Source organism: Pristiophorus japonicus, chromosome 20 (genome assembly GCF_044704955.1).
Source record: "Pristiophorus japonicus isolate sPriJap1 chromosome 20, sPriJap1.hap1, whole genome shotgun sequence".
NCBI classification, from domain to species: domain Eukaryota; kingdom Metazoa; phylum Chordata; class Chondrichthyes; family Pristiophoridae; genus Pristiophorus; species Pristiophorus japonicus.
The window spans coordinates 59013056-59026210 of record NC_091996.1 but is presented as its reverse complement, the minus strand read 5'-3'; the positions used below and the strand labels follow the sequence as shown (position 1 = coordinate 59026210).

Here is a 13155-nt window from a genome sequence, read left to right as displayed (position 1 = left end):
TCCTGTAGCATTACTCAGTGAGTCAGAGGGGAGATACATTGTTTTATCAGAGCCACTGACTTAAAATCATTGAATATGTCAAATATCATTTTTATTAAGTAGTGTTTAACTGGTACTTTGAGGATTGAATTACAGAATTGTTTCCATTTTTCTGTGGTAGCTCTGGGAGGTGGTCCTGGGGCTTTACGTGAGCTTCAACAGCACTGGGAGATGGTTCTAGGGCTGATCGTCAGCTTTAGTAGAACTGGGGGATGGACCTCGGCTTTCGATTGAGATGAGGCCTTTGGGTTTGTCAGTGCTGGGGTAGAGTTGCTGAAGTTTGACAGCATGGAATGGGGGAACCTAGTTTGTTCTGGCATTACTCTGGAGGGGAAACCTGAACTTTGGTAGAACTGGAGGTGAAATGAGTTTAAACGGGTGTGGAGAAATGGCAGGGGAAAGGGATCAAGTCCTTCAGAGACCTGGAACAGGTGTGATGGGCTGAATGGGCCCACTTCTGTGCTGTAATATTCTATAGGGCTGGATTTTCGGTTGTCTATTGCCTCAGTTAGCGGCTGATGGGGCGTTAATGCGAGCGTTGGAGCTTAGCGACCAGACCCGCAGCTTTTAGGACCCCGACGGAAAATTCATTAGAGGTTTACCGGGAGACACAAACCATTAGCGCCTGGCTGCTGGCAATCACTCTGATCATGACGTATTCCTGGTGCAACGCCCATGCTTGTGCCCCTGTCACTAAATTCGGGGTGTGCGCCTCATTGAGCGCCCGCCAATAACAGCGTCTGGAAAAACGGTCGGTGCAAGCTTGCAGAGTTGTTAACTGGCGGCTACTTAAAGGGACGAGGAAGCGCTTCCCTCGGAGGTCACAGTCAGTGCAACGTTTACACACAGCGCGGTGCGTGAGCCTCCGAGTTTGCAGCGGCAGACAGACCTAACGGTACAGATTGAAAACATGTGGTTTTTGAAAACTTTAATGGGTGCATTTAAGACTCGGCTTTTCCCGGGATCTGATTCGGAGTTCTGCACATGCGCAATGGGTCCGCAAAATGTACCGACCAAACTTTCGTTAGCATCCTCCAGCTCTGGTGTGCAACGGCTGACTTATCGTCCCGTCAGCTCTTTGACCGATTCTGACAAATTTCTGGGTGGGAGTCGCAAACTCTTTCAAGATGCTAGAAGTACCGCTCCGCCTGGATTAACACCGCAACAGAGGCGCGATCGAATTTCTCCCCCTATGACTTTAAACCATAGTGATTTGATAGATTACGGCCTAAATTGGAGTGACATGATACCACAGAGCAGTCATTTTAATTTACATGTTGACATCAGGAAATACAATGCATTGAACCTAATTCATTACCAACCTGAAATGTTTTCGATTTTTAAAATAAAACCAGTTTTGAGACTCACTGATTGCTGTTCTATGTTCTCTTGTATGCCTTTGTGGTCAAATGTTTGCAGCTTTGCAGTGCGAATTGAGACGATCACATCAGGGTTACAGTGATTAAAACAGAAAATGCTAGAAATACTCAGCAGGCCAGGCAGCATCTGTGGAGGGAGAAAAACAGAGTTAATATGTGAGGTCGATGAGCTTTCATCAGAACTGGCAAAAGTTAGAGATGTAACAGGTTTTAAACCAGTACGGAGGCAGGGAAAGTGGGGTAGGGGAGGAAAGAACAAAAGGAAAGTTCTGAGATAGGGTGGAAGAACTTTCCGTGAACTTTGAGACCACTATTCAAATATAGTAGAAAGAAGTTAACAGATTGATATAGTAGCCACACCAGTGTTTCTCAAGTAACGAACTTGATAACTTTCAAAGCCTTCCCAACAACTACCTGCTGATAGCATACCTGTGAAGTTGGTTGAACAGCCTGCATTATATTACAAACTTTGCACTATGTTACGAACAAGAATGGTTGTTCATGAGCAGGGATGTCGGTGCATGCAAGGCTCCAATTGATTTTGTCCTGGCCATCTGGTCATTTATCTCCTTGCTGTTTGTGAGAATTTGTTGTGTGCAAATTGACTGCCGCATTTCTCTACATTATAACAGTGAGCACACTTCAAATGTACTGCATTGGCTGTGAAGCGCTTTGGGGTATCCTGAGGTTATGACAGGCACTATATAAATGCAGCTTCTTTCTCTCTAGTGATACATAGAGATTCATTTCACTAAGTGCCTACATCGTAAAATTATTTAGATTTCACTCAGTGATGTTCTCTATAGCTTGCAGCATCTGTCTGAACGATTATCTTGATCAACTTCACTAAAAACAGATTATCTGGTCATAATCACATTGCTATTTGTGAGAGCTTGCTGTGTAGAAATTGGCTGCTGTGTTTCCCACATTACTACAGTAATTGCACTTCAGGAAGTACTTCATTGGCTGTAAAGTACATTGGGATATCCTGAGGTCGTGAAAAGCGCTATATAAATGTAAATCTTTCTATTTTTTCTTTTTTTTTTAAAAAGAAAGCCTCCAATCACTGCTGCTGAATTGAAAACGGCACCAATTCCCTTTTCAGGATCTGTAATAGCTCCGGTGTGGAGTTAGCAAGTATTTTAACTACTTGAAGTACATTCTGTAGTATCACAAGGTTTTTCAGTGCTGTTTTTAATCATTGTGCTTCTTTTGTCTTGTAGGTATCACAGTGACAAACCACCCAATGAACAAGACCAGTGCCAGCCTGTCCCTCGATTACCTGTAAGAATAGGAGTTAACATTGCACTTAATATTTAATTCTGGCCTGCAGCTGTTCACTGTCGGGCTGCCTTGATATTGTTTCCTGTTGCGTGCACATATACGACTATCTCATCGGTTTAAATATAAAAATTGTTCTCCACTGCCCCATGGCCAATGTAATAATAAACCTTGCAAAGTAACCAAGTGCCTGAATGTATCATAGCTGAAAGGGCAATGGTGCATTGTGTTAGTGCACCAATGCACTGTGCCACGGAAGTGCAGCTCGCAGGTTTTCCTGCACCATCTTGCATGCAGTAAGCAACTATTGATGGCTGACCACAAGAAGGAGTAGATGCAGTTAAACTATTTTAGTGATAGATATTATCGCACCACTGAACGTGTCATTGCACTTCACGTGGGTGAATTATTACTTACTTATATTCTCGGAGTCCATGATCAGATCAGCCATGATCTTATTAAATGGCGGAGCAGGCTCGAGGGGCCAAATGGCCACCTACTGCTCCCATTTCTTAGATGAGGCTGTAGGTTTTCAAACTGCGGCCCATAGACTCTGAGGGTCCACAAGGGCTTCCCGAGAGGTCTGTGAGGTTATCAGAGTTCTATCCGCCTGTAGCTGGGCACAGAACCGGGTACCTTGAGGATCCTATATTCAATATTTTTTTTCTGTATTTGTTGATTTCTTTCCACATCTTTTCCTGTGGCTACATGCTAAGGTTAAAAAAAAACATTTTATGCAAGGATGGCACTGTTTTCATTTTCGTAGTTGGCGATATCTTTTGGAAATTAGGACACTGGGTTCCCAGGAGCGTGTGAATATTGATACTGGGTCTGCCAATACAGAACAAAGTTGAGAACCTTTGACGTACGTCGATGTCCAGCTTGACCTATTGGCGACGGTCGGTGTTTTGTGCCAATAAGTGGCCGACTAAAGTTTGAAAGCTAATCTCATATTCACATTTACAAAATCACTAGTGGGCAATTTAAGCCAACTTCGCCTGCATCAATGGGGAGACTATCTTGATTGGTACCAAAGAGGAAGAATTGTCCATTTTTCTCCTGTGTAGCTTAAGTCCATGGTGCAGCTTTGACTTCATGTTGGGAGAACTCCCTGGAATGGACCAATATTTTTAGTTAATACTGTCCAAAAGAACGTGGATAGAAAAATATTTATGACTGTACTTGTTTTCCCCATTAGCCTAGCTCGATGCAGCATTGTTGATCGCAATTAACCGGTGGTATAATCTCTGGCCGGTGGTTTGGTGTTGTACAATCTCAGTTCTTTTCTTGGATTGTTCTCAGACTGCAAGGCACAGACGTGGTCATTGCCATCTTTATCATCGTGGCCATGTCCTTTGTCCCGGCCAGCTTCGTGGTGTTTCTGGTGGCAGAAAAATCGACAAAAGCGAAGCACCTGCAGTTTGTTAGTGGATGTGACCCTGTTATCTACTGGCTAGCCAACTACGTCTGGGACATGGTGAGAATGGCTTTTGTTCTTCAAGAGGAGGAAGCAATGTTGGGAAGCAACATTAGCACTAATCTTAAGACATCCCTTTTCACTGCAAAATTCATCGATGGCATAAAACTTAGTGAATGTTTTACAGCATCATGGTGGCTGCAGAGCTGCACCACTGAATCCATAACTGGAATCCCATTCGTCGCTGAGTTTATCAAGCTTTAACCATTTCATAGCAGCAGAGATTCTGTTTTCAGATTCTTCTTTAAACATATTAAAGTGGCTTGAAACTGACAGGTTATGTGGGTGTGTGAGACGTGCACAGGTTCATTTCAATGTTCCTCAGTATGACAATCACGGTAAACAAAATAACTTGCATTTATATAGCGCCTTTCACGACCACCAGGAATCTCAAAGCACTTTACAGCCAATGAAGTACTATTTGGAGTGTAGTCACTGTTGAGAAACACAGCAGCCAATTTGCACACCCAACAACAGCAATGTGATAATGACTAGATAATCTGTTTTTGTTATGTTGATTGAGGGATAAATATTGGCCAGGACACCGGGGATAACTCCCCTGCTCTTCTTCGAAATAGTGCCATGGGATCTTTTTATGTCTAATCTGAGAGAGCAGACGGGGGCCTCGGTTTCATGTCTTATCCGAAAGACGGCACCTCAGGCAGTGCACCATTCCCTCAGCACTGCACTGGAGTGTCAGCCAAGATTTTATGTGATCAAATTACTGGAGTGGGTCTTGAACCCACAACCTTCTGACTCAGAGGTGAGTGTGCTGTGCACTGAGCCACAGCTGACGCTGTACTCCATTGTCCCATATTCAATATGGTTTTGAGCCCTGCAACACCACAAACTATCTGAATCCATCATAGCTGAAAGGCCAATGGTGCAATGTGTTGGCGCACAAATGTACTGTGCCATGGAATTGCAGGTCACAGGTTTTTCTCCACACTGTCTCCTGTGTAATACTCAGTGCCTGAGATATCAATATTCCCATAATATTGAAGGATTATTTGGCAATTCGGTAAAATGAATTATTTTAATATCCTTATACATGCTTTCATCACTTCCAGGCTCCACTACTGCAGCACTGTTTTTGATGGTCTTGAAACCTCCAGCTTGCCCAAGACGCCACCATTTGTCCATCCCGCACCAAGTTCCGCCTGCCCATCTATCCTGCCTTTGTTGACCTACATTGACTCCCTGTTCCCTCATGCCTCAAATTTGACATCCTCATCTTCAAGTTCCTCAATGGCCTTGCACTACCCTATCTTTAAAACTTATTGCAGCCCCATTTCCGACTCCGGCCTCCTCTGCATGCTCACTCTTCACCCTAGCATTGGTAGGAACATCTTCAGTTGCCTTGGTCCTACCAACTGGAATTCCCTCACTAGGTCCCTGCAACTCTCTGTCCTCTTTAAAAACATCTCCAAAACTCATCTTGTTGTCCCTTCCAGCTGCTGATTCCCAGGCTCAGTGTTGTTTTCTATATGCCCATCCGCCTTCAGGTGTTCTTTACATTAAAGGTACTATATAAAGGCAAGTTATTGAGAATACAGCATTGTTTTTTTTTAATACCAATCATCTTCTTTAAATAAACCAATGATTTTCAGCCTTGTATCGATAGGCTTCGACCAGATTAAACAATGTGCCTTCATCAATAGGGCAAGTGATTTGGCATGATGTGATGTGCTCTGTTTCTAAACCTGGTGCAGCACATACTTTGCTTCCTAAGTATTAAAATATCCTGGAGGAAGTGAAAATGGTGGGTTGCAAATAGCTCTGATCCACAGTGGTTGACATGACATGACAAATCACTTGCATTTTAATTGGTAAAGTACCGTAACACAATTGAAATAACTTATGACAAATAAATTTGCGAAATTCAGAATTTCAAATAAGGCACACCATGCAACTGACCTGAAATATGAATCATTATTGCCTTCAAACCTAGAAGCTCACAGTGTTTTCTCTTAGCAGACAGCATGAACAGCTGTTGATGTTTAGTTGTGGCTTGTTCATTCACAATTTATTTTTCCCCTTCCTCTTTATCTGTATCTCCCAGTTGAATTACTTGGTACCAGCGACCTGCTGCATCATCATTCTCTTTGTATTTGATCTGCCAGCCTACACATCGCCCACCAACTTCCCAGCAGTCCTCGCACTCTTCTTGCTATATGGGTAAGTCATGTGATACAGCTGTGAATTAAATCCAGAAGCTAAACGAACAAAATAAACCATTAATCTTAATGTAGTCTTTATTAAAAGTATGATGTTCATAACATTACAAATTGTGATATTCTTTTTGATTTTTCTGCCAAATTTATGCCAGCCCCATGTTTTCAAAGTCAGCAATTCTGGTGTTGTGGCTTGGATGTTGACCATAGTGATCTCCTTTAGGCCTAGTGGGAATTTTGTGCAGACCAGAAAGTTCATTCCCATTCTGTGCTGAGTGGGTCAACCTCCGCCAGCACAGCAAATGGTGCGCTATAGTTGGTCAGAGGAGCTTGTTCCTGGCCGCTATGTGGTGACCTCTGCTGAAAGTGTGTCTGCGTGGGTGTCGGGCAAGAGCGGAAGTTGGCTCAACTGTAATGCCTTCCACCATGAAATAGCCGGTGGCACTTGCCATCCAGGATCACACTTTGGGGAGGTACTCGATGGCTGTTGCGCACATGTAACTGCAGCAAGTCCAGGAGCGACGGGAGAAAACTAAACCACAAAGAAGAAACCTCCGGCATGTATTTTTAAATAACTCTTCACCCCCTGACAGCGGATAGAGGAATCCCAAACAAGGTTGGTGTCGTCCTCCAGTCAAACAGAGAGCCAGGTTGAAGAACACCTCTGTTGTATTTTAAACATCGTAGCATAAATGGTAGGACAGTGGGAAGTTTAGAGGAACAAAGGGAGCTTGGAGTGTATGTCCACAGATCCCTGTAGGTAGCAGGAGAGGTAGTGAAGAAGGCATACAAAATATTTGCCTTTATTAGCCGAGGGATAGAATACAAGAGCAAGGAGGTTATGCTTGAACTGTATAAAACACTGGTTAGGCCACAGCTAGAGTACCGCGTGCAGTTCTGGTCACCGCATTACAGGAAAGATGTGATTGCTTTGGTACAGAGGAGATTGACGAGGATGTTGCCTGGATTGGAGAATTTTAGCTATGAGGAAAAATTGGATAGGCTGGGGTTGTTTTCTTTGGAACAGAGGAGGCTGAGGGGAGACCTAATTGAGGTGTATAAAGTTATAAGGGGCCTCGATAGGGTGGATAGGAAAGACCTATTTTCCTTGGCAGAGGGGTCAACAATCAGAGGGCATAGATTTAAAGTAATTCGTGGGAAGTTAGAGGGGATTTGAGGGGAATATTTTTCACCCTGAGTGTAGTGAGGGTCTGGAACTCTGCCTGAAAGGATGGTAGAGGCAGAAACCCTCACCACATTTAAAAAGTACCTGGATGTGCACTTGAAATGCCGTAACCTACAAGGCTATGGACCAAACGCTGGAAAGTGGGATTAAGGTGTATAGCTCTTTATCGGCCGGCATGAACACGATGGGCAGTAATGGCCTCCTTCCGTGCTGTAAATTTCTATGATTCTAAATACTACACTATTGGTGATTATGAAGCCTCATTGACAGATGGAGAAAAGTCCATGGTCAAAGTCACCTTTATGTGGAAGAGGAGGAGGGAGGGAGGGTGACAGTGTGAACCCCAAAATTGGGACGGTTGTTGAGACTAAATTCTTGTTCTACTGATAGACATTTTTGCTGCAATGCTTTTTTTCCTGTACTCTTGCTTTCAAGTATTGTCAATATTAGTGCTGTGAGTTCACAAAGCATGAAAGGAACTTCTAGTCAAAGCACTAAATTGTGACTGATTCTCTCTTCCCAAATCAGAGAACAATTTACTTGTTTGTATTTTCCCATCAACTCATGAGTACTTGCAGTTATTGAAATGACAGCACTGAGATTCACACATTGTATTTTTCATGTTGAGGCGAGTGGAGGTGTTGATGGTTGAATAAATCGTGGAATGTGTAAAAATGGTCATCGTTTGGATAATGCAAAATTGTGTTTTTGGATATAACCATTTCAAAAGAACCTTTAATATTAGAGGGACCAAAATTGACCATTTCTTTAAGGCCTGAAAGCGGCAGCCAAGGGTCGGTGCAGACTAGTCGCCGCAGAGGGGCCGTCATTTTGGATATTGCCCTCCACCCCGCCCATTTTCCTGCCGCGTCGTGCACGGTCCAACCCCTTTCCGAAATTGCCCCTGGCGGCAGCGACTCCATTTTATTTTTTATTGTCGGCCGACTGCCAGGTCGGGCCGACAATTATGCCCACGAATTTAGCCGGGCCGCCAACAGGCAGCCTGGTAACCCCCTCTTGGGTGCTAGGCCACTGGCCCGGCCAAAACCCTCCCTGGTGGCCCAGTGTTTGCCACTAAAGTGGCCCCACTTCCGCCCCGCTACTCCGACCCGACCACAGCTCCGCTTCTCTCCCCACACCAACACCGCTCCGACCGCAAACAAAAGCCAAAGAGCTGAATTTCTCCGGATCGTCCGCCCCATGAAAAGCGGTAGGTGTGACCCGTTTCGGGTGGAATAAATTTCAGACCCAGATAGTTTATTAAGGTAGACAAGACCAAATAACCCTTTCTGGTTACTACTTAAGATCTTGTCTGGTTATCATCAATTCCTCAAATGTTCTTTTTGCTCCTTATCATGTAGAGCATGTCGTAGGTTTAACGCCATACCACACTGGTCTGAGAAGTATCCACAGGAGTTATATAAGTTGAAGGCAGATTGTTGAATTTCACAGGAAATGTATCTATTATTTATTATGATGTACAACATAAGCAAGCAAATTTCAACCTTGTTAATAACTTTTACTTCAAGACCATTTGCTCGTAAGAATTCTTTGGTCTCCCTGTAGTGGCATTTAGAATCATTGAATCTTACAGCATAGAAGGAGGCCATACAGACCATCAAGTCTGTTCTAGCTCTTTCAAAGAGCTACCCAATTAGTCCAATTTCCCTGCTCTTTCCCCATAGCCCTGAAAATTTCTCCTTTACAAGTATACATCCAATTCCCTTTTCAAGTTATTATTGAACCTGTTTCTACCACCTTTTCAGGCCATGCATTCCAGATCATAACCACTCGCTGCGTAATTTTTTTCCCCTCATTGCACCCTCTGGATTTTTTGCCAATTATATTAAATCTGTGTCTTCGAGTTACCAACACTCCTGGCAGTGGAAACCGTTCCTCTCTATCTACTCTATCAAAAGCCTTACAAACACGCTTGGGCGTGTTTGTAAAGATTTCCTATATTGAAAATACCAAACAGATGAAATGTCCATGAATGAATTTACAGTGTCATTGGATATGGAGATCAGGCCAACCACTCTCGTCACTGTTGGCAATAGTCATTCTTTACAAGTTTATGAAGGAAATTTAATCTCCCAAAAATAGCCTTTACATTCCTTTCAGTTTTATTTTGATTCTATTGCTGGCACCAAAAATAAATACAGTTTAAAGCACTTTTATTTCTGAAATGGAGTCAGTAATTAGAGCACAAACATATTCTGGGTGCGGTAGTTTGACTTTAAAAGAAACAAAAACAAAATATTTCCATGGAAAACATCAAAGATCTGATTAAATGGAAAGGTGTGTTAACTAAAACAAGATGCCCGTGATGGGTTTTCTACCCAGAGTTATTATACACGTAAAACAATAACCGAGAGAAAATGTGACCAAAGTTCAGTGAAAGCAATGCAGTCATTCAGAATGGTGAAGTGTGGAACATCCAACTAGGAGCATTAAATTTGAAACACAAGCCTTAGATTGTATCGTAACTCAGTGCCCTTGAAGGGAGTATTTGGAACCAATGTTAGATACATCCTTATTTAAGTTGGTTACTTTTTTTTCTGAGATGTGAGCGTCGCTGGCATTTATTGCCCATCCCTAGTTGCCCTTGAGAAGATGGTGGTGAGCCATGTTCTTGAACCGTTGCAGTCCATGTGGTGAAGTTACTCCCACAATGCTGTTCGGGAGGGAGTTCCAGGATTTAGACACAGCGACAATGAAGGAATGGTGATATATTTCCAAGTCTGGATGGTGCGGAACTTGGAGGTGATGGTGCTCCCATGTGCCTGCTACCTTTGTCCTTCTAGGTGGTAAAAGACATAGGTTTGAGAGGTACTGCCGAATAAGCCTTGGTGAGTTGCTGCAGTGCATCTTGTAGAGGGTACACACTGCAGCCATAGTGCGTCGGTGGTGGAGGGAGTGAATGTTTAAGGTGGTGGATGGGGTGCCAATCAAGCGGGCTGCTTTGTCCTGGATGGTGTCGAGCTTCTTGATTGTTGTTGGAGCTGCACTCATCTAGGCAAGTAGAGAGTATTCCATCACACTCCTGACTTAGGCCTTGTCGATGGTGGAAAGGCTTTGGGGAGTCTGGAGGTGAGACACTCGCCGCATAATACCCAGCCTCGGACCCACTCTTCTTGCCATAGTATTTATGTGACTGGTCCAGTTAAGTTTCTGGTCAATGATGGCCCCCAGGATGTTGATGGTGGCGGATTCGGTGATGGTAATGCTGCTGAATATCATGGGGAAGTGGTTAGACTCGGGTCTGTTGAAGATGGTCATTGCCTGGCACTTGTGTGGCACGAATGTTACTTGACACTTATCAGCCCAAGCCTGAATGTCGTCCCAGTTTTGCTGCATGCGGGCTGGACTGCTTCATTTTCTGAGGGGGTTGCAAATGGAACTGAACACTGTGTAATCATCATCAGACATCCCCACTTCTGACCTTATGATGGAGGGAAGGTCATTGATGAAGCAGCTGAAGATGATCTTTTCCAATGGTGTCCAACTACCATTGGACACCATTGGAAAAGGTCCAAATTGGACACAATTCAAAATAATACAAATAAAAATTAAAGTATTTCTGATAGTCTGCAACAAGTCAACAGCAGATCTGGTGATACCATATTATGTCATATTTTGCATTATATCTGTTACATTATTGTGCCATCTTCCTTTCACTTTGACTTCTTTGAACTTCAAAAGCTGGAAATCCAACTTCGATTGGACATAAAGCTTCATAATCCTGTATTTCAGTGGTCAAATTATTCATTGGAGCTCTCCATCTCAGGGGAGAAAAAAAACTCCTAGCTCTTTCCTGACACAAAATACGATACCATTGGTGATTATGAAACCATCTTGGAGGAGGAGGAGGGAGGGTGGCAGTGTGAATCCCAAAATTGGGACAGTTGTTGAGACTAAATTCCTGTTCTACTGAAGGCCATTTTTGCTGCAATGCTTCCTTTCCTGTACTTTTGCTGTCAAATATTGTCAGTTGTTGGATCTCTTAATTCTCAATTAGATTTGAATTCTGGTGGTAGTTTAACGTAACTTTATTTCAGCAGCTTCGACAGCTTCTGGCTGAATGCCAGGCCTTTGTTACACATTGGAGCACATGGCTTAAATGGCTGAATTTATACCTGGATCAATTGACAATAATGAACTCGCCCCCTTTGATCGTATTGGCTCAATTGATTCAATAATATGTGTTGTTAACCCATGGTTGGCTCTCAGCCCAAAGTCCTGAGATGTCAAGTGTGATTGATGCTTAAGGCATTGTGCTATCTCACACCTACACAATCTAACTGCTATCTGTGTTTTCTCACAGATCCTTGCAGCTTGCTTGAATTCTCTATCAGTATTAGTGCTGAGAGTTCACAAAGCATGAAAGAGACCTCTAGTCAAAGCATTAAATTGTGACAGACTCTCTTCCCAAATCAGAGAACAATTTGCTTGTTTATATTTCACCATCAACTCATGCGTACTTGCAGTTATTGAAATGACAAAGCTTTGGTTCACATATTGTTGGGGCTGAATTTGCGGTCAGAGGCTGCCCACGGACGGATGCCTCTGACCAGCAAAAAATCCACACGCTTATCTTCTGCCTCAGAATCCACGGAGACTCGCGCTCCTAGGCCCCTATGCGTAGGCATGCGGTTCGCAAGCGCCCTGGGGATCACGTGCGCAGGCCCAGCCAATCAAAGCCAGGAATCCCCCTTCATGCTTATGGGGAGACCGTATGCATGGAAAGCCCATAAGCATGAATGGGGATCACATTAAAAAATACATCTCTACATCAAATTTTAAAAATTGTATATTTAAAAATAATTAAAATGACATTTAATTAAATATTTAAAACAAATTACATTTTTGAAAAATAAATGAACATGTTTTAACGGCTAAAAATAAACTTGCCTTATTGCACAGGGCTTTTAATGTATAAATAATTGCTAACATTTTTATTTTTATGTTATTTAAGCTTTTACGCTGGTAATAGCAGGCCTTCCACCTGCTTTTACCAGGCATAAGAATTTCACGGGCTTTCGCTGGGCAGAAGTTGGGCAGATAGCCCAACTCTCCACCCGCGGAGGCCCTTTTCCCGGGGAATACGTACGATCCGTCTTGACAGATTGCAAGTTCTGGGTTTTAGTGCATGTGTAGTGCTGCCTAAACCCTGAAATTGTGCAGCCATTATGGGCGTGCGCACCTCGTACACTCCCGTAGGAACCGCAAATTACGGCCCATTGCTTTATTCATGTGGAGGTGTTGATGGTTGAATAAATTGTGTCTTATGTAAAAATGGTCATCCTTTGGATAATGCAAAATAGAGTTTTGGGATGTTACTCATTTTCAAAAGAACCTTTAAATTAGATATTATTTGTAATAGATTTGCACCAATGCTTTCTTTTATGCATCAGTTTTAACAAGTGCTTAATATTTGTAACATGTAATTTTATCTAATTTTAAGGATAAAATCTCAGCTTTGAGAGGGGCTTGGGGTTTAAATAGAAGGAGCACGTGTTAGGTTTTGAGAGAAAAAAAGAGAGAAATGCAACCCCTACCCTCAGAAAGAACACTCTTCTCGATTTAAAGTGGTTGTCATTTCATATTCTTCTAACTGCA

At 43.0% G+C, this 13155-nt stretch overlaps 1 protein-coding gene across 3 annotated transcripts in view; it reads left to right on the top strand.

Annotated features, from left to right (window-relative positions):
• The window catches only part of abca2 (ATP-binding cassette, sub-family A (ABC1), member 2), a 592651-nt gene that overhangs the window by 522425 nt on the left and 57071 nt on the right, over window positions 1-13155 (top strand). For all 3 annotated transcript variants that reach the window (XM_070862856.1, XM_070862855.1, XM_070862857.1), the window contains exons 34-36: window positions 2642-2702; window positions 4002-4176; window positions 6239-6354. In XM_070862856.1, the coding sequence (XP_070718957.1) occupies window positions 2642-2702; window positions 4002-4176; window positions 6239-6354 (352 nt within the window). The remainder of the gene's footprint in view (window positions 1-2641; window positions 2703-4001; window positions 4177-6238; window positions 6355-13155) is intronic.